Source organism: Hyperoodon ampullatus (genome assembly GCF_949752795.1).
Source record: "Hyperoodon ampullatus genome assembly, chromosome: 2".
Lineage (NCBI taxonomy): Eukaryota > Metazoa > Chordata > Mammalia > Artiodactyla > Ziphiidae > Hyperoodon > Hyperoodon ampullatus.
This window is the reverse complement of record NC_136915.1, coordinates 9,068,780-9,090,625: the sequence shown is the minus strand read 5'-3', so window position 1 is coordinate 9,090,625 and position 21,846 is coordinate 9,068,780. Positions and strand designations below refer to the sequence as shown.

The 21,846-nt window shown below is 54.9% G+C and overlaps 1 protein-coding gene across 1 annotated transcript; it reads right to left on the bottom strand.

The window, feature by feature from the left end:
• Positions 1 to 4,701: 4,701 nt before the first annotated feature.
• On the bottom strand, positions 4,702 to 17,776 carry AGTRAP (angiotensin II receptor associated protein; the record flags this gene model as incomplete). Its single annotated transcript, XM_079697536.1, has 5 exons — positions 4,702 to 4,805; positions 6,316 to 6,490; positions 7,324 to 7,429; positions 9,700 to 9,734; positions 17,750 to 17,776. The coding sequence occupies 5 exons, from the start codon at positions 17,774 to 17,776 to the stop codon at positions 4,702 to 4,704; spliced, it is 447 nt and encodes a 148-aa protein (XP_079553662.1).
• Between the last annotated feature and the right edge of the window lie 4,070 nt (positions 17,777 to 21,846).

Genomic DNA, 21,846 nt, shown 5'->3' with positions numbered 1-21,846 from the left:
TCACACCGCCAGTCAGAGGCTGCATTTAGGATTAAAATCAAGACTCGCTGACTTCAGAGCTGGTTTGGAGAGTTGGGATTTCCAGGCTGACTTGGAGACTCTGAAGACGTGCCTGGTGGGCCCCTGCTCTGGTCTAGTTTTGGCCAAGGGGAAAAGACACTGACCTTCCCGGGGCAACTCCTCTGGCTCCTTCATCTGGAAGGCTCAGTTTTGTGAAGACAAGAGATACAAGATTTGCAGACAAGATAAGTGACTTTAGCCCTGGCCAGCAGGAGACCAGAGACAAGAGGAACTTGCTTCCTGTGGCTGACAGTTTCTAGAATGTGAGAAAACCCTATAGACTAAAATATGGACTCTTTCCAAATCCCTTTAGAAACTGGCCTTTTAAAGAGAATGTGGGGGAATTCCCTGGTGGTCCAGTGGTCACGACTCGGTGCTTTCACTGCTGTGGGCCCTGGTTGGATGCCTGGTTGGGGAACTAAGATCTCGCAAGCCACATGGTGCAGCCAAAAAAATAAATGAATAAATAAAAAGAACACAGTAATGAGAATGTCTGACTGGAAAGCCCCGTTACCTCAAGTGCGGCCCACTGGAGACTTGAGTTCCTGGCCTTGCTCATGCTGAAAACTCAGCTACTGTGCACCGGGGCCAAGTCAAATCTCGGAGACAGTTTTGGGTGCAGTAGAAAAGTATAGCTTTATTGCTCTGCCAGGCAAAGGGGTCCACATGCATCATTGCCCCAAACCTGACCTCCCTGTCTCCTCTTGGTGAGTGGCAGCTCCAGCCTCCAGTTGCTTGAGCCCCAAACCTTGCAATCTTTTTTTTTTAATTTTTATTTATTTATTATTTATGGCTGTTGGGTCTTCATTTCTGCACGAGGGCTTTCTCTAGTTGTGGCAAGCGGGGGCCACTCTTCATTGCGGTGTGCAGGCCTCTCACTATCGCGGCCTCTCTTGTTGCGGAGCACAGGCTCCAGACGCGCAGGCTCAGTAGTTGTGGCTCACGGGCCCAGTTGCTCCGCGGCATGTGGGATCTTCCCAGACCAAGGCTCGAACCCGCGTCCCCTGCATCGGCAGGCGGATTCTCAACCACTGCGCCACCAGGGAAGCCCCAAACCTTGCAATCTTGATCTCCTCTTTTTCTCCTACATCCAGTCCATGAGCGAAGCCTGCTGCTCTGCCTTCGAAACAGATCCAAGAGCTGCCATGTTGAGAGAGGCAATCTCCGTCACGTGGCCTTTCCACCCCGCTTGGCCTGGGACACTCCCTCACCAAGAGACAAAGAGCCCATACAGCCTTGCCGAGCTTGGCGCCTGGTGTGGGAGCATCTTTCCCTGTTTCAGGCCCAGTGTGTGCTCTTTTGTTCTGCTTAAGCCTGTGTGTCATATGGCACCCGGCCAACCCCACTGCTCTATCTGTCCTCTTCGGGGAGGGGATGGGGTCCTTCCCCTGCGCCATGAGAGGGCCGAGCACAAGCACACTGCCTGTCAGCTGCCGGGAGAGACCCGCTGGCCCCCGGGAGACCGACGCCACTACTGAAGCCGATCTTGCTGTCTCTTCTCAGCGTGAGTCCAGCGCCGTCCATCAGTGTTTGAGCGTCTGATGTTTTCCTTGGCGCCTCCAATACCAAGCTGCCGTGGGCAGAAGTGCCTGGAGGACCCCCCTGGCTTGACAACCGGTGCCCGGTGCTCTGCTTGCCCTGACCACTCGTCACCACCTCCACCTCTCCGTCCAACACTGTCCTTTTAGAATGTAAGTCAGACCATGTCCGACTCTGCCCAAAGCCCTCCAGCAGCTCCCATCTCACACTCAACCAAAGTCCTTGAAATGACCTTCTGACCCATCTGGCCCCTGCTGCCTCCCTGACCTCATTCCTTCTTCCCAACCTTGGCTGCAGCCACGCTGGCCTCCTGACCGTGCCCCCAGACAGACTGGGCAGGCACACGCCCGCTCAGGCCTTCCTCCGAGCTGTGCCCTGCCTAAAACCTCCCAAGCAAAATGGAATCTCCCAGGTACTGGGGGCTTTTTCCCCTCACTGGGGTATCCCCAGCATCTAGGACACTGTCCAGCTCCCATCGACTCTTGACTGCTTGTTGAATGAACGTTAGACACTCTCCCTTATGAGACCTGCTGGGTGGAAAGGGGCAGCCACCCTGGTGGCCCTCACTGTTCCCATGTGCCTCTGATGGCCTCTCCTTGCAGGATGGCCCTTGGCTTCCTGGGGCCACCTTGCCCGCGTGGTCAGGGAGCCAGAGCAGCCTGAAAGTTTAAGTCACTGTCCCCCAACCCTGGAGTAGCTTTGGCAGATGACCAAGAAAGCCCAGCTCCCCTGTTTTGCAACACATCGCACGCTTCCTTTCAGGGTCTGCTCCTGGGGAGCTCCACCTCAGACAGGGGCCCTGCTCTGCCCTCTCCCCAAAGATCCGCTCAACGTGGGGCCCTGGGACTATAAGGAACTGGGGTCTCTGAATATACTCCCCCTCTGTTTGACACAGCCTCTCCTATCTGTAACCACCCCCACGCCCCCGCCTCTTCCTTCCTTGAGAAATCTGACATGCTCAGGATCCAGATGCAGGAGTATATACGCTGCAAGCCTCCCACGTGCCAGGAACTGGTATAAGCAAGAGAACTGGAACTTGAGTGTTAGCCTCCTGTCCCCTACCCAAGGCCACAGCCATGCACTTGACATGGGTCCTTCTAGCTGATGCTTTTACATCTTACCACATATACGCCACAAACAATACAGGGTATTGCTGAGGGGTTTTAAAATTCACACTAACACTCTCATATCACGTGTGCCATTCCGCAACCAACGTTCGGGGGGAACCAACATTGATAGAAACAGGCCTGGTTGGGCTTCCCGCAGAGGTTGAGAGTCCGCCTGCCGATGCAGGGGACGCGGGTTCGTGCCCCGGTCCGGGAAGATCCCACATGCCGCGGAGCGGCTGGGCCCGTGAGCCATGGCCGCTGAGCCTGTGTGTCCGGAGCCTGTGCTCTGCAACGGGAGAGGCCACAGCAGTGAGAGGCCCGCGTACCGCAAAACAAAAAACAAAAAACAAAAAAGAACAACAAAAAAACCCGAAATAGGCCTGGTTTATTCATTTGAACGGCTGAACAGTATTCCTTAGAATGAACGGACCACCGCTTATCTGCCCGCCCCCGTCTGACTATGAGGCTGTTCCCAGTTTTCCACAGCTTCAGCCGCCCAGCATCCCTTGGCCCCGGAGCACAAGCCCCTTCCCCGGAGGCCCATGTTCCTTCTTTCAGGGCTCTCGCCTCCGGACAGAGGACTCCTAATGCCTCTTCCCCCGTAGAGCAGGACCTGAGTTCACCCCTGTAGCTCCAGGCCCCTGCACAGCATGTGGCAGGCACTCAGCTTCTTTGGATGGATGGATACAGAAGAATGGGGGGAGGGGACTGTGCACCAGGCCTTGACCTCTTTGTCCCAGGGACGAGCCACGATGGCCTGAAAGAGCCCAGATACCTGGCGTCCAGTGATCAATGCCATCCCAGTGGGAGTGGGGTAGGGCCCTGGCCATGAGATCCTTGGAGCTTCTGGACAGGTGTCCCCGTCTGCTCTGAGGCCAAGACACAGGGTCTGCCAGGAGCCAACCGCCCCTGGCCCACTGACCCAACATCATCATGGGCTCAAGGAACAGCCCCCCCGACACGCTCGCTGTCATGCAGGGAGCCCTCCCGAGGGCCAGGCACTATACATTTCAGCCGCGTCATCACTCTCTGGGCAGGCATTAGCCCTCCTCCAGCAGACACGGGGGTCTGAGGGGCACACAGTCAGGGGCAGGGCAGGATTCAAACCAATACCTGAGCTATCTGAATTCGGAGAAATGGACACCTATTTGCCGCAATGAACAGTGCCCTCCTCTGCTGGGGCCTCGGCTGGGCCGGAGCTGGGCACAGAGCAGGCCCAGCTGGTCGTGAGCCCCTGCTTCCTCCTGCCGCAAGAGAATGGGCACCTAAGGCCTGGTGCCCTGGGGATTCGCTGGAATCTTCCCAGGAATGGCAAGTCCAGGCTCCAGCCCTGACGGGAGATTAAACATGGCTCAAAACACACTCAGCTAGAGGATTCCCTGAACTTTAATGCCATGGCTCTGAGGAGGGCAGCTGGAGGCTGTGGTGGATCTCTGAGGCTGCAGACACCACCAGCCTCCAGTGACGGGGTCCTGGGCCCCAAGTGACTAGGCAGTGAGAAGCCAGGGGTCCTCACCCCTGCACTCCTGGGGCTGAGTGTGACCAGAAGCTCTCAGAGCTCCTGCGGGAGGGCTTGGCCAACTTCGGGAGAGGCGCGGGGTAGGGGCATCACTGGCTCTTAGAGGCCTGACCCCGCCAGGCTCAGGCACGGCTCGACCCGGGGCTTGCACGGAGCAGCTATGGGTGGAGGTGACAAAAGCGACCACAGTTCCCAGCCTGGAACCAGTGGGATACCTGGAAGGGAGGAGAGGCCTCGAGGAGTTTGGGACAGGTGTGCACAGGGGCTCCTGGCCTCTCAGGGCACTTGATTCAGGCAACCCCTGAGATGGGGAACCGGAAGACACATCCCACATCAGTTCTGAGAAAGGTGGGGGGACGGGAGCGCCCCAAGGATGACATCTAAGGCACCAAGAAGGTGATGCAGCCTCCTCCCACGCCTCCCCAGTTTGTCAAACTGGCCCCTAGGCTGGGGCCAGGTGCAGCAGGGCTGGCTTCAGTATCCTTGGGGGACGTGAGCCCTGCTCTCCAGGTCGGCAGAGGCTTCTGGAGAGTCAATCGTCTGGTAGGCACTGTGCTCCTGTGAAGCTCCAAGGAAAGCTAGGGGGTGGGGGAGATGGAGGGAAAGAAAAAATGAAGGGTGAAGACTTAGGACATTCCACAAGGCCAAACCAACATCCCCCTACCCCTCGACCAGAAAGGCCAGAGCTGGGCATCCCAGCACCCAGCAGTGACAGTGGCAGCAGCCCCAGGCACCAAGCCTTTAGCATGTATTATGTATTCAGTCCTCCTGTAACCCTACAGAGCAGGTTTTTTATTGTCCCCACTTTACAGATGAGGAAACTGAGGGTCAAAGAGATAAACTGACTCGCCTGAGATTACAAAGCTTGAAGCAGAGGACACCAGGATTCAAACCTAAGCGGCACGACCCCAAAGACAGGGCTCTTAGCCATTATGCCTCAGTGGTTCCCTGAGCAGCACACGCTCAGGAATCTGGCCAAGGGACGCCCAGCCCTGGGCCCACGGGCTCCCCTCCGGCTCCTCTCCCAGACAGGGCGGACACAGCGTGACTGTGTCCAGAAGGCCCCAGAGCTGGCACAGTTGCAGAGCCCAGAGGCTGCAAGGCAGGCTGTAGGGCTCTCAGTGCCACACCCCTCACTCTCATCTGCACTCCGCACATCTGTCCTGTGCTCCCGAACTGGCCCCAAGGGCCCTGGGCCTCAGTTTCTTCATCTGTCTAATGGAGGAACGTCACTGGCTCCTCCCCGCCCCTGGGCAGGCCTGGGCGGTGCTGAGGTTGCTCAGGGTGGGCGGCCCCGGGCCATTCCTGCCCTTAGCCCAGCAGCTCTCCCAGCGGGTGACGGGCCACTCTGGGCCTCTCTTCTCAGAAGTGAAAGGTGGACGACCACACCTCTCTCCACTTCTCTCAGAGACAGAGAAAGGAGGTGAGAATGTGCATCAGAGAGGGCAGGGGAAGGGCCACCACGAGAAGGCGTACAGCTCAGAGAGGCCGTGGGAGCGGGCAGCGGGTCTGGGCTAAGGGAAAGCACCTGCAGTTCAGGGCTGGCTTTGGCCGGCGCCCCCACGGCCTAGGCCAGCACCACCCCTCCCTTGGCCACCCAGACCCCGTATGTGGCAGGAGAGGGGGGTTCCAGCGATGGGGCTGGAGGGAGCTGAGAGGGGAAGCTGGCCCTGCAGGTGCCTACAGCCTCGGGCCACAGACTGCCCAGAGCTGCCTGGGGCACTGGATCACGCCCCGAGCTGCACCCATGTTTGAGCTGACAGGGGGACCTGGCACTGTAGCCTGGTGCAAGGGAAAGGTCATACCAGGTGGGGACGGCCGGGGGGACCCCTGGGCTCCTGCAGCAGAGACCAGAAACTTGCACACGGTCCAGCCTGGCTCCCAGAGCCCACGCCAAGCCCCGCCCTGCACCTCGAGCCCTTCTCTCACGGGGGCAAGGTTGGCTCCCTGGGGCCGGGGCTGGGGGGTGGAAGGTGGAGACCGGGGAGAGGTGGGGAGATGGCAGCATGCCAGCACCTAGGCCAGCGAGAGGGGAGTCGGGGAGCTGGCCGGAGGCGCTGGCCTCACCAGTGTGGAGGAGGCGCTCACCCCCGCGCTCCCGGTGCATTTGGTAGACGAAGCAGCAGGAGACCGGCTTGAGGAGTGCGCTGACGATGGCCATGCCGGCGCTGAAGCGCTGTGTGTCCGAGAGGCTGGCCCTTGGGTAGAAGATGCTGATGTGGATGATGTCCAGGAAGATGGTGACCGCCAAGCCGCCCAGAAACTGCAAGACAGGCCGGGCGCAGGGCCCAGGGGTGACCACGTGTCATCCGGGTTTACGAGCCCGCTGCCCCCCCGTCCCACCCCCTCACTCTCCCACCATATACACCAGACCGGAGGCTCCACTTGTGCCCTACTGTGTCCTTGGGGTTTGCTGGAGAACAGATCAAGCCAGCAGGCAGGACTCTGTGGATGAGATGCCCGACTGGGGGCTGTGAGGCTGCGAGCAGGGGTGCGGGGCCAGAGCACCTTCCCCCACCTCCTCTCATCCTGAGGCCACGACGAGGTACAAGACTTGGGTCCAGAGCCTCTGAGATGGAAGGCCCCTCAGAATTCACTTGCTCCATCTTCACCACCAAAGGAATCCCTTCTCAGCCATCCCGAGAGGCCGGTGCTGGTGCTCACAGCCATTTGGGTCTGAGCGGGTGTCGGGAAGCTCCCCTGTGGGACAGTTCAGCCAGACCGTGTCCACTCTGACCTCACAAGGTGGTGGAGTTCCCTCTTCACAGGCCTCCCGGCCACATCCCTCCCTATTAGGAGGGCCCTAGAGGTGGGTTACTGGCGTGTGCCCCACTGCCCTCAGGGAAGGGCCAGTCTGGGACACCGGTGGGAGCCCACCCCATGGCCCTCTTGGGGGAAAAATGAGCAGACTCCAGGCTCTCTGAGCCAGGCAGGCAGGGAAGCAGGCCAGACTAGTGAAGGTGCGCATGGGCTGGTAGCCTGGGTGGGCGTACATAGCAGGCTCTAGAAAGTGGAAAATGGGGAAAAAAGAAGGGAGAGGATATTGGATGGAGCCAGGCCCACAATCACCCTCAAGCCAGTTCTCCCCCAGCTCACCATACTTATGGCGTCGACGGAGTCCCGCTGCGCGACGGCCCACACGCCCAGGGCCAGGATGGTGAAGTTGGACCACGCGTAGGCGCCCGGGAACACGATGCAGCCCCTGCGGGAGGAGGAGGCATCTGAGTCAAGTCAGGAGGTGGCCGCCCCACAGGTGCCCACCCCTCCCACAGGTCACCTCCTAAGGCTCTCAGGTCTCAGGGCCCCTACGAGCAGACACCACAGTCTATGGCCTTGTTGCTTCCCACCCCCCGTGCTCCAGAAATGTCAGCACATGCCACCGCTCCGCCTCCCAAACGGATCCGGAATCTGGCCACGTCCCTCCGGGTCCAAACCACCATCCTCTCCTACTAGCCTCTCCCCACTGGTCTCCGTACTTCCACTCCTGCCCCCTCCTGGCCATTCATAAACAGCAGTTAGGTAAATCAGGGGACGTCACTGTGCTAAAAGTTCTCCAACAGTTCTCTGGGAATAAATTCAGACTCTTGACCATGGCCTATGGGGCCCTGTGGGATCTGGTGACACAGCCCAGCCTATACCTCCCATTCATTGCCTTGCTGTCCCCTCTACCCTGAACACTCGGTCCCTTTTTGTCATTTTAGCCTCACCTCAACTGTTAACTCCGAGACTCCTTCTCTGACTGCCCCATTTCAAGTACCACCTCACCGCTTTCGACCACAATGCCCACCCTCTTTTATTTTGTAGGGTATAACTGAACTGTTTACTTGTTTGTCAACTCAAAGAAAATAACAGTTAACCCAGAGCCCTTACTAGTATCTGGCACAGTTATAAGTGCTTTAAATTCGCTCATTTATGTGCATTTGTCTTAACAACCCCAGTAAGGAGGCACTATTGCTATCCTCATTTTACAGATGAGGAGACAGAGGCACAGAGAGGTCAAGTAACTTGCTGAAGGTCACACAGCTGCTAAGTGGCAGAGCTGGGATTTAAACCCAGGCAGTCTGGCTCAAGAGGCTGTGCTCTTATCCACCGTATTCACTCAGCTTGGATGGCCGCAGCACGCAGTGGGGTGCTTCATAAATTCAAATGGCCTTCCCTGAAGTGTACCGTACAGAAGACATGTGCAAAGCACTTAAGTGTAGGGCACAACGAGGCTTACTCAGAATAAGTAACCTCATTTTTTGGTTTTGAGAAAGCAGGCCTCACCAGCTCAAAATCTTGGGGAGCGTGACTGAGAAATCTGGATTTTGATTCTGCCCCTCGAGGTCATTAACCATGATTATCACTGTTCCCATTATTCATACCCGTTAACGTGTGCACTGCACTTCCACAACTGCAAAACGCACACGTGAGCTCAGTGGTCTCCAGTCTTGGTGTGGCAAAGAAATCTCCCCAGAAACTCAACAGCTAAAGCAGATGGTAATGATGAAAATCAAGCCTGAGGTCCTCAGGCCTCCCTTGTGCAGGCCTGGGCAGTGTCCGCTGAGCAGAGCATTGCCACGCTTCTCCCTCACAGCTCCTGAGTGGCGTGCTTCCTTGTACCCATTTTACAGATGGAAACCAAGGTCCCGAGAAGTGGAGTCACTTGGTCAAGGTGACCTGGCTGGAATATAGCAGAGCCAGGACCTGAACAGGGTCAGTCTGAATCCTGAGTCTGCCGTCTCTGGGCAGGGGGTGAGAAGTGAGAGTGAGGGTCCACCCCTAAGCAAGTGACCTCACCCCTGTGTCAGGCGTCTACTTGTTGAGCCGCTGAGCTAACCCCCAGAAGGCGCCCAGCCTGGCAGCTGGCCTCTGGACACCCTCAATAAAGGTTAGCAGTTTTACAGTTTCAGAAGTTACGCTTTCACCTTCCGATGACCTCACAGGACAAGTGGGAGGGTCAGTAATGCTCTCACTTTGTAGGTGAGAAAATGACTTAGGGGGTTTAAGTGACTCACCCAAGGTCACAGACACACAGAGCTCTACCTGACATCCACCCCAGCACAGTATAAGAGACCGGCCCCCAGGCTTCAGCACCTCAGACCCCCCCAGATGCGAAGGCCTCGGGGAAGAACCAGAGGGGTGACAAGCCCAAGGGGCTCAGGCAGTGTCTGGAGGAAGGTTGAGCGGTTGGTACTGCCCTGGGCTGTTGCCTCCCTGAGGATGAGGGCTCGAAGCTCCTAGGGCAGTGATGGCAAAGGCCTCTGGGTACTGCCTGCCCCTCTGACATCCTTGGAACATGGGGAGCTTGCTGACGATGCTCTTGACAAAGGTGCTATTTAGTCTTGGAACGGGCTGGGAGACGTGGACAAGGCCCGTGAGACACATGGATGCAGACCCAGGACACACATGGACAAGACCCCAAGGAGACACGTGGACCCAGATCCTGGGAGACAGGTGGACATAGAACAGGACACTCAGAGAGTCACTCACCAGATCGTCAGCAGCCAGTGAACCAGGAGGATCGCCTGTGGCACACAAAAAAGAGGGAGTGGGTGGAGGAGAGATCTGTGAATGTGACCACCATGGTGGCAGGGGGTTGGGCAAGAAAGCTTTTGGAGCCAGAAAACACCGGAAGCCCCCGCCTAGCACCTAAGAGCGCTTCAGCAATGTCTGTTGAAACACCACCAACAGTGACAGAAGAGAAGGTAGAGAAGGAGGAAGAGCACAGGCCAGGCGATGCTGCCACGTCGCCCTCCCCACTCGCTCGGGGCAGCTGACACCCACAGCCCTTCCTGCTTCCAAAGGCGGGAGGCTCCTCTGGGGAACCTGGGAATCTGCTCTGGAATCAGAGGAGCCTCAGTGGGAAATGGGGGTGGGGGGGAGCTCAAATGAGGCTGATTTCTTAGGACATTGGAGCTGGGGTGCCGTGTGGGGACGGGGGGATGCGGGGTGCGTCCAGGGAATGGGAGAGCAGCCCGGTGGCAGAAGACCAGAGGGGAGAGGTGGGCCTTGAGGGCCCCGGCAAGGAGCGTGGATTTCAGCCCAGGTGCACTGAGGGCTTTCCTGCAGGAAGGTAACACGCTATGATTTGTTAAGAAAAGAAATCCCCCTGGCTTTTTTCTAGAGTTCTGCGCTATCCCACCCTGTTTGTTGCCCCATATGTCCCTCAAAGACAGCCCTCTTTACTGCAACTGGTCTCTATTCCTGGTTATCAGAAGGGCCCTGATTGCAAAGCAAGTAAAGAAGGAAGGAACAGATGCTACAGGGAGGACAGGGCAGCTGCCAGCTAGAGCTTCCAAAGAAGCAGGGAACTCGGAGCTGGTGCTAAAGGGGACGCAGGGACCAGCCAGGCAAAGGAGAGGGAGAGCAGGGTGTCCCAGAGCGGACACCCGGAAGCACAGGCAGGGACGCAGGACCCAGAGCCCCGAGGAGGGGTGGCGCTGAGGCTGCGGGAGCCCAGGAGCCCCAAGTCGGGAGCTTCAGTGGGGCCTGGTGGTCGGTGGGGGCCCTTGAGGGGGTTTGCTCCTGGCACTGAGCGGTCAAGTTGGGAAGGGGAAGCCAAGAGCCTGGGGTGGGGACGGCATGCTGGGCCCAGACAGCAAGGGCGGACGGCCAGGACTGCAGTGGTTTCTGGTCTGATGCAAGGGGCTAAGGAGAGGGAGCCACCTGCAACAAGGAGCTCTGGCTGCGTTTCTAGAAGGGTTACTATTTATGGCACACCTGTGATATGCGAGGCCCTGGGCCCAGCACCCCACGTGACCTTCTCTGGGCCTCACAACAGCCTCTGGAGCAGATACTAGAATCAGTCCCATTTTACAGTCAAGAAAACTAGGCTCAGAGGTAAATTAAGTTGATCGTGATTCCACTGATGGCAAAACTCAAATGAAATTGTAAGTCTGACTCCAGAACCAGGGCTCCTTGCCTTCACGCTGGATGCACGGCCTTCAGCGGACAGGAGCTATTCGGGCTTGAGACAGACGCAGACGTTTTCCACATGGGGGGCAGGTGACATCCGGGGCAGACGCCCGGGACCCCACCTTCATCCCCAGCGCTCAGTGAAGTGAACAAAGCCCAGAGTATGGTCCACAGCGCCCAAAGAATCCCTCTTCCGGCTACAGAGGACTAGAACAATTCTGTAAGGACCAACGCACCTGACTTTACACAGCTCTTGAGACTCCGAAAAAGTTGAGTCTACATGACAGAAGGCTACTCTGGAAGGAATCTTTGCCATCACCTTCCCTCGTTTATTACCGAGTGCCTCCCACGCCTCAGGCAGCACTCTGAGATTTTTGTGCATAGGAACGCATTTCATCCTTACAATCCTCTGAGGTACAATTTCCCCCATTTTACAGTTGAGAAAACTGAGGCTCAGACGTAAGCAACTTGCCCCAGGTTGCACAGCAGAGCCACGTTTCAAACATGACTTAGCCAGGTGTTGTCCAACGCAGGGCCTGGGCAGATGTGCCCTCTCGTTACAAAGGTGGGGAAACTGAGGCAGAGGAGGCCTAATCTTCTAAGGGCTTCTTTTCCCAGGGGCTGAAGAGGAGGGGTCAAACAGCGCTAAGTTTCTGAAACATGTACAGTTTAAGCCGGCATCGCTGGCACCAGCTTGGCCTCCACCCTGGGGATTCAAAGGCGAGCTAGGTAGATGCAGCACTGGGCTGCCCTCCCAGACCTGACACCTGGGGTGGGCGGGACACTGTGAACCAGACAATCACCTTAGGAGTGTGGATTTCCAATGAGACAGCCTGCTGCGAAGGAAGTTACAGCAAAGGAAAAGGAACCTCACTCTGCATCAAGGGAGAGGTGCTTAGGAGGCTTCTCTGAGGGGCAAAGGGGGTGAGAAGGGGTTAACCAGGGGCAGAGGGGAAAGAAGAGCATTTCAAGCAGAAGGGACAGCACCTGCAAAGGCTCTGTGGCAGAAAGGAGCATGGAACATTCTGGAAACGGAAAAGCAGCCAATGTGGCTGGAGTGGAAGAGGAGAGTGGAGAGGAGGGACACGAGGCTGGGGGTGGGGCAGGGCTGGGCCTGGACGGTGTGGGGCGAAATTCTGACCTTTATCTTAAGAGCAAAACACTGTCCCCCTCTGTCTAACAGGAAACCCTGCCCACAGAGGGGAAGGGACCTGCCAGAGGCCATGACACGTGGCCAGCCACGGTGGTCCTGGTGTCGGGTTTTTAACTAAGACAAGACACCGAGGAAGGAGCCACAGGGGAGGCAGCTCACATCGCCACTCCTGAAAATCAACACCAAATCCATCCCTCCCTTGACTTCTATTTCAGAAACGGTCTTCATTTCCAAGTGCTCTGGTTCCCACCTCTAGACTGTGCACACTGCAGGTCTTTAATAAAGGGGTGCTCTTGGCCTGCAGAGCCCAGCTTTATCATGGTAAGAGGAAAGGCTGAGACCCAGGGAAGCCTGTGGGGGAAACCATTCTGTTTAACCTGTGGGATAAAGTTTTTCCTGGAGCCAGAAAAGCTTGTAATATGGAGTGAGCACCTGCTAAGGTCCAAAACTAGGCCCTCCCTTTTGGGCAGAACAGAGTATAATCTGGAAATCCTGCAGATCTTTAGCAGACACACATCCCCTCGGTGTGACATCACTTTTGTTTTCTAAATATTTAGGAAACAGAGCATTAGCGGATCACTTCTCTTCAGCCCTGGGAAAAGAAACCCACAAAGACTAAGCCTCCTCTGCCTCAGTTTCCCCATCTTTGTAATGGGAGGGCACACTCACCCAGGCCCAGAGGGGTCTAACGTGCAGGAAAGCTCCAACAAGAAACCCAGCCAAGATTCTAAAAAAGAGTGGATATATGTCTATGTATAACGGATTCACTTTGCTGTACACCTGAAACTAACACAACACTGTAAATCAACTATATGCCAATAAAAATAAAGAAAAGAAAAAGAAACCCAGCCAAATCGGCTCTGCCCTTCCTGACAGCCCTCATCTCAGCACAAAAGAACTGTCTGCTGGCTCTGGGGAAGGCTTCTGGTAACCAAGGGCATACCGGGGATTCCCAGGTACTGCCATAGAGAATGAGGGAGGGAGGGAGGGGCCTGAGCATGGGCCTGGGCAGCCTGACCGTTCTGACTGGGTAGGAGGAAACGGACTTGAGCTCCTGGACTCTTCCTATAGACTCGGCCCAGGGGGGCTGCCCCGCCCTTTCCCAGCTGGTGTCCCATGTGTCAGAAGACTGGGGGACAGGGAAGGCCAATGGGCCAAGGCAGCAGGGGGTCGTAGGATGCTGGACTGGGGGCAGGAGACCTGGGTTCTGGTCCAGGGTCCACGTCCCCCTGTGTCTGAGCCCCGGGTTCCTACCCTGTGAAATGGAGGCAGCACCCATCACCGACGTGTCCCATGGGGGTGCCTCAACCGCAGAGACAGGCATCTGACGGTCACTGGATGCACCCACTTACTAACCGTAAGTACTGTGTGGAACAGGCATCCAGAAACAGCGTCAACCACATCAACCCCTGCTACTGATGAAGATCTGCCTGTCACGTGTCTACACTACCCTGAACACTCGGCCCATGTCATCCTTGCAACGGTCTGGCGTAGAGTGTTAATCCTGTTTTACTTATGAAGAAACTGAGGCTGTGAGAGATTAAGTAAATTGGCCCAAATGGTAATGCTTATAAACAAGAGAGCCCAGATGCAAATCTCAGAATAGGTCTATCTGGTCTGAGTTTTCCTGCTAATAAAAATGTGAGGAAGGGGCTTCCCTGGTGGCGCAGTGGTTGGGAGTCCGCCTGCCGATGCAGGGGATACGGGTTCGTGCCCCGGTCCGGGAAGATCCCACATGCCGCAGAGCAGCTAGGCCCATGAGCCATGGCCGCTGAGCCTGCATGTCCGGAGCCTGTGCTCCGCAACGGGAGAGGCCACAACAGTGAGAGGCCCACGTACCGCAAAAAAGAAAAAAAAAAAAAAATGTGATGCTACACCACCTCCTGGACCACCAGATCCTCCCCTTATCACCCTAGAAGTTAGGGTCTAATTTTATGCTCTTTTTATGGTGAGGAAACTGATACTCAGAGAGGTTTAGAAATCTGCTCCAGGTCACACAGCTAGTAAGCAGCAGAGTCTGGCTTTGGACAGAAGTCTGTCTGGCCCCAAAGCCTGTGCTCTACCCACAGTGCTGGAAGAGCAAGGGAAGGGTAGATGGAAATGAGGAGGTTTGACCTTGAGAAGGCTAACGGGGAAACCGCAGGGTCCTGCGGACCAGGACTTAGACCCTTCGTTTGCCACTAGAGGGCCCACAGGGGTGGGGGTGGGACTTCCCAGACGGGTGGTAGACAGACCTGAGGTCACCATACAGTTTTGTATTTTTTCAGCTTGCAGGATTGAACCTGTGCCCTGGGCAGTGAAAGCGCTGAGCCCTAACCACTGGACCGCCAGGGAATTCCCAGGAAAAATATACTCTCTATATTAATCTGGATGGAGGGAATTCCCTGGCGGTCCAGTGGTTAAGACTCTGTGTACTTTCACTGCCGAGGGCGCGGGTTCAATCCCTGGTCAGGGAACTAAGATCCCACAAACCGCACGGCACGGCCAAAAAAACCCATAAACAAACAAAAACAAAAACACCCAGAATATATTTTCCTGGTCCTGTGCAAACACCCGGTGGCCTGTTGCATGAGGCAGCAAGATACCCGGGGACCCCCGAGGGCTGAGGCTAGGGGACAGCACTCAGGGCTGCCGGAGAGCAGAGGCAGAGGTGGGCAGTGGTTAAGGGTGTGGGCACTGCAGCCAAGTATGTGGATGGGACCCCAGCTCTGTGACTTAAGAGCTGTGTGACCTTGGGCCGGTCACCTGAGCTCTCAGAACTGCTGCTTGCTCTTCTGTAAAGTGGGACAATAATGCTTCACGGGTGTGTTGCGTGGCTACAGAGAGGTGGAGGGATGTGCAAAACATTCAATGCAATGCCTGCCAGGTAGTCAGCCCCCCAGACGTGGCCATCCTCATTACTATTATACAGTCAGCTTCCAGAGTTCTTAACCCTCATGCTACACTACCCCCTGCACCCTCCTCCAAAGGGCCTTTCTCCCAAGACCTCACAAACCCAAGCCTAGTGCCTTCGAAGCTTGTCACAGGGCTTCCCTGGTGGCGCAGTGGTTGAGAGTCCGCCTGCCGATGCAGGGGACGCGGGTTCGTGCCCCGGTCTGGGAGGATCCCACATGCCGCGGAGCGGCTGGGCCCGTGAGCCGTGGCCGCTGAGCCTGTGCTCCGGAGCCTGTGCTCCGCAAGGGGAGAGGCCACAACAGTGAGAGGCCCGCCTACCGCAAAAAAAAAAAAAAAAAAGAAAAAAAAGAAGCTTGTCACAGTGACATTCCTCCAGCTCAGGACTTGCCTCACGGGTGGGGCTGGGTTAGCGACTGCCCAGAGGGCCTGGGGCACTTGCTTCTGCTCACCTGGCACCACTGCCCACTCCAGCTGGGCTGGGCACAAGCAGGCATTGAGCCAATGCCCAAGGAATGTGTGAAATAAGGGAGGGGGTAGTGCAGGGCCACAGGGGTGCATCTCCCCAGCTCCCAAGGGGCTCTGGTCTCAGAACACCCCACTCAGACGGCAGTGAACAAGGATCAACAGCTCTCTCCACAGGGAGGCCAGGTTTAACAACAAAAACACAGAGCACCCAGTTAGTTTTTAATTTCAGATAATGAATAATTTGCTAGAATGTCCCAAACATTGCCTGGGATATACTTATACTAAAAAATTATTCATTGTCGATATGAAATTCAAATTCAACTGGAGGTCCTGTATGTTACCTAGCAACCCTAGCTGCTCAGGCCCTCCCAGCACTTAGTTGTCTCTGATTGGTATCAGCTAAGACCCTCGGAGAGATGATGTTTTATTTCCCAAGTCAAGGGAAGGACCAGACATTTCATTCCGGGCCCCAAAGCCAGCACAGCTCACACCTGGGGTCGTGTGTGGCCTGTCCCACCCATGAAGTTGCTCAAAAAAAGCCCCAAACAGACTAAGCCCACCCCCCGTGGACAGAAAATGTCAAGGCAGAAGTCAGTCCTAACTAACTGGTGGCCAGGAAAGGACACAGCTTTGAAGTCTGACCCTGATGGGTTCAAATCCTGACTCTGCCACTAAATCTCTGTGGGACCTTGGCAAGTTACTTACCTGGTCTGAGCTGAAGTTTGCTCATCTGTAAAAATCTCAGAAGGTTGATGTGATTAAATAAATAACCTGGCACACCACAGATGCCCCCAAAATGCGGGCTCTCTCCCCTCTCGATTCCTGCGGCTCTGCCCATTTCATTCCCTCTTAGCAATTATTTTAGGCAAATCTCTAATTAGAGAAAAGGCGGTCAACATTAACCCCACACAGGCTGGAACAGAGTATTGACACCAACAAACCTCAGCTGCCCTCATGTAGATTTCTTCCCAGCTAAACCTTCAATCCAAGTCCATTCCCTTGTTCCAGCCATCTCTCCCCCTAGCCGTTGACTGAAAGCTTTGGGGAGGTTTGCTGAAGCAAGTATTAAGGAAAGTATCAAGGGACGTCTTCCCATGTGAAGTCACAGCACAGACGGTGTCTAATCATCCAAATATGGATAATGTATTGCTCTGTAGTCATCTATCTCTTAGATTCCTTCAGTACCAGACACCACGGGTGCTAAATTCTTTGTCATGCGTGAGTAAAAGGGCATTCCTGGATACTACAGTCTCAAAGGAAACTGCACTGAGACCCAAAATGGCAGGTTTGGTGCAAGGTTCATACCTTCCTGACCAAAGCTAACGGCTTCAGCCTCTCAGTGGCAAACAGAGCCAAGAAGCACTGGGCACGTGGGGCGGGGAGGAAAAAAAAGAACAGCCGCTGGCATCCTGACAGCTGAGGACACGGCTCAGGAAATGAAGACACCCCAGGAAGCTCCAGCGTTTCCCTAAATGCGCAAAGTTGGCGTTTTCTGCTTTTAAGTAACTTCTATTGGTGTCTGTGCTGCTTATGAAATAAAGACGTTGAATTTAAAAACTTTGAAAAACCACTCGTCCGTGATCACAGCTGCCAACAAAGGAGGCTACCAGGTTGGTGTAGGAGGTGCAGGTGAAAGGTTTAGCCCCTCTCTCGGTGGAGGGGAGGTGTGCCGCCTCTAAGTCCCCCCTCGGGCTCTCGGTGGGCCCCTCCCCCCCGTGCCTTCCTCTTTCCCCAGGGGAATTCTGGGCGCGCAGGCCAAAGCGAGCCTCAGGGGCCCGGCGTTCCCAGCTGGGCCGGTCTGACTCCGGGAAGAGGGGGCCTCTTCCCTCCCTTCCCTCCTCCAGTTTCCTCTCGGCCTTTCCTGCTGGCCTTCTGTATCCCCCTCCTTGCTATGGTCTATCCACCCACCTCCTTCTCACCTGGACTCTGTACGTTCTCCCTCTCCCTACCACCCCTCTTTCCCCAAACGCTCGGTCCTCTCACCTCTAAACTCCTACTTTAAAAGCGCAAACGCCCACCACGCTCGGGGAGACCCGCCCCGCGCCCGCCCGCCAGCCCGCCAACCCGCCAACCCGCCAGCGGCTGGGCCACCCCCGCCCCGCCTATCTCCACCTTCAGGTTCACGGCGGGCAGCTCCATCCCGACCAAGCTGGAGGGAACCTGCGCGACAACCGCGTGGGCTCCTGGTCTACGAACTCGGGAAACGAACTTGCCCGGCTCCGCCCCGCCCGCGGCCCCGGCTCCAACCGCCCCCGGCGGGGGGGAATGGGCACGTGAGTTGGGTCACGTGACTGTTGCCCGGTTGCTAGGCGACGGCGTCCGGCTGCTAGCGGCTTAGTCCCTCCACTGCCCAGGTAGTTCCCGGCACCGCTGGAGAACATCCAGATTTGCGTCGCAAAGGGCACAATGTCTCGCCGAGTTGAAGTCCCTGCAAGTGGGCTGATGGGACCACCTGCAGCCAGGAGAGCTTGGGGGAACGTCCAGGTACAAACTGCAGATGCGGCAACAGCTGATGTCTCATCCCAGAGGGCACCCTCTCTCCTCCTTCCTTCTCCGGTGAAAGTGGAGACAGTTACGGACCTCAGAGGATCCTTGTGAGGATAAAGGAACTAATTCATGTTGAAGAAAAAATGATTCTGACACTTGCTAAAATGGTAAGGAAAACGTATTCAAGACTACTGGGGCAGGGGTTCCACAATAGGGGAGGGAGAGATCAAGCCCAACTCGGAGTACCCCAAGGATAAGTGGGGGGTTATAGGCAAGCAGCAGAGTGAACGGTCAGTGGATGGCAGAAGTATTACTACGAAGAAACATCAAGGATAGGGTGATTCTTGCTAACCTGACCTAACAGGATCCTTGCTAAAGGCAGGCCAAAGACAGACCTCAAAAGTGGGGGATGGGGAACTTGATCAGATATGGAGGGTGATCAGATATCAAGGGTCGGAGGGATTCTCGCTAAACTGACTTAGCAGGATTCTTGCTGAAGCTGTTCTATGCAGGATGCAGAAGGCTGGGTTGAGGCCTAGTCAAGAAGAGGGCTCAGAGGAGCCTAACTACAGTTTGGTTAAAGATACAGTCTTTGTCCAGACTTCCCTGGTGGTCCAGTGGGTAAGACTCCGTGCTCCCAGTGCAGGGGGCTGGGGTTTGATCCCATGTCAGGGAACTAGATCCCGCAGGCATGCCACATCTAAGAAGTACTCATGCCGCAACTAATAAAAGATCCTGCGTGCCACAACTAAGACCCCGTGCAAACAAAATAATAAATAACTAAATAAATATTAAAAAAAAAAAAGATAGAGTCTTTGTCAACGTAAAGTGCCCAGAACAAATGCCTGGCACTTAGTAAATGGGCAATATACATAAAATATTGTTATTATCAATACACAAGGGGCCTATGGTTGGAGCCTTCTTGAGTTAACATACTAAAGCTTCAGAAAAATCCACCTGGAAGACCAGCAGAGAACCTATAGTCACACTTGTCTCCAGAAGGAAGAAGACTCGAGAAGATTCTATCAAGACACTGTCTGGGGCTTCCCTGGTGGCGCAGTGGTTGGGAGTCCACCTGCCGATGCAGGGGACACGGGTTCGTGCCCTGGTCCGGGAGGTTCCCACCTGCCGCAGAGCGGCTGGGCCTGTGCTCCATGGGAGAGGCCGCAACAGTGAGAGGCCCGGGTACTGCAAAAAAAAGACACTGGGGTGGGAGGGAGACGCAAAAGGGAGGGGATATGGGAACATATGTATATGTATAACTGATTAAATTTGTTATAAAGCAAAATTAAAAAAAAAAAAAAAAAGACACTGTCTGCCCCCCAGCTGTGAATGGAAGGGATCGAGGAAAGAAAGGGCTCTCCTACCTGGCATCTCTCTTAAAGATCGTTGCCCTCCAAAGAGTCCCTCCATCCTCCTCCCCGGCCCATCCTCCACCCATAACCAGAGGACGCTTTCATTTGGATAACTCCGGCTTTCATTTAGAGGGTCCCCTCGAGTCTGTCTGAGTGTTTATTCTTATTTCCAGGAGGGAAGAGACCACGTGGAAACTTGAAAAACTGCCTGGGTGGGTCCTGAGATCATAACAAGACGCATACTCTCTCCAGATACAAAGAAGGACTTTTCTAGGTGGGTGTGGGAACTTTTGCAGGGCTTCAGGGTCCGCTGGCCTAATTTAATGTCCCTTTTGGAGACACAGTCATCCAGCCGGGGCGCAGAACAACACAACATCTGCCAGAATAACCGAGAGCTGGTAAGCTTTAGAGACCAGACAAATGGCTCCACTGGGTAGGATTGTTTGGGATTCAGAGCCCAGGGGACGAGCTGGACCAGAGTAGCAAGAGTCTGAGTCCTATCTTTGTCCACTTACTGGTTCAACTTGAGCAAGTCACTTTGCCTCTCTATGCTTCAGTTTTCTGATCTGTTAAATGAGGATAATAACAGTATCTTCCTCAACGGGTTGTTAGGATTTGTTAATACACAACAAATGTTTAGAACATTGCCTGGCAGACAGTAAGCAGTCAATCGGGATTTGCTTCTATTTTGTTATTCATTATTAGTTAATTATCATTCATTACTGTTACTGGCATAGTACCTAGAAAAGAGGAATTCCTCAATAACTGGTGGGTATTATAACATTATTATCATATTATTTCCTTCTAAGAGATGTTCCCCATCCACCCCAGATCCTAGAGGTGTTTAATCCAAACCTGCAGGTGTGTAATAAAACCGTGATCACCTTGTAATGAGAAAATGCAAAACAACTCCCGGGATTAGAGCTGACATTTATTAAGTACTATTTTGGGGTAGACAGTGTGAAAAGTGCTCATAATACATGTTCACAATAACTGCTGTGGTGTAGGTGCCATTCTCATCCTGATTTACAGTAAGATGACTGAGGCTAAGAGGAGTTAAGACACTTGCCCAAGGGCACATCACTAGTTGGTATTAAACTGGGCTGGGGACCAAGGAGGTCTGGTTCCACGGCTGTGACATTCAGCCTCTCAGCTCCACAGCCTACATCACAGGAAAATACAGCCCAGGCTGAGATGCAAACGATGAAGCAAGGCAAGGAGGGGAAGACAGATTGGAGCCAGATGAAGCACGAGGCTGGGCCTGTGGAATGTCCCTGCAGCTCACACGGTGACACTGCCTTCACCCCGACCAGCTGGGGCCAGAGGCACTCGGGGATGGGGGTGGGGCAGAGTGGGAGCAGACCCAGCAGGGGTGGGGAAGGAGCCCACAGGGACAAAGGAAAGCGAAACTGTTCTTAAAACCAGAGTTCCTGGGGCTTCCCTGGTGGCGCAGTGTTTGAGAGTCCGCCTGCCGATGCAGGGGACACGGGTTCGTGCCCCGGTCCGGGAAGATCCCACATGCCGCGGAGTGGCTGGGCCCGTGAGCCATGGCCGCTGAGCCTGCGCATCCGGAGCCTGCGCATCCGGAGCCTGTGCTCCGCAACGGGAGAGGCCACAACAGTGAGAGGCCCACGTACCGGAAAAAAAAAAACCCAGAGTTCCTGCCATGATCTATCCTGACTGTGGAAAGACAAGGGGACCCCCACAAGGCACATTCCACAAGGCTTTGGGGTCATATATTTAGGGGGTGCACTTCTGGAAGTCAAGTTTAAATTTTTCACGTCCCTCACCAATCCTGTCTGTCTCAGCCGAGCTTTATCTTCATACCTTCAACAAAGAAAATGACATCACACAACAATGTGAATGTACTTGACATTACCGAACTGTACACTTTAAAATGGTTGGGATGGTACATTTTATGTTATGTATTTTCTTGTTAACCGTAATTGAAAACCAAACAAAACCAAAAAACTGACATGCAGAATAGATTCATTCATTTATTCATTCAGTCATTAAGGGAATAGTTATTGAACACCTACTTGGGTGAATACCTAGGAATGGAAGGGCGGGACCACACGGCACATGTATACTTCAATTTTTAAGAAATCGCCAAACTGTTTTCCAAGACCGTGGTGCCGTCTCGTTTTTTCTTCGTAGCCCTTGTCAATACGTGAAGGTATTGCCCTATCAATTTAATTGTCTCCTTATTTATTGTCTGTCCCCCCATCTAGACTGCAAGCCCTAGGAGGGGCCTGCAACCTTGACACTCGCCTGGTGCATAGCAGGTGCTCAGGGAATACACCAGCTGAACCAGTATGTGTGCACCACTTCCTCCCATCACGGGCACCAGGGAAGACCTGCCACCCC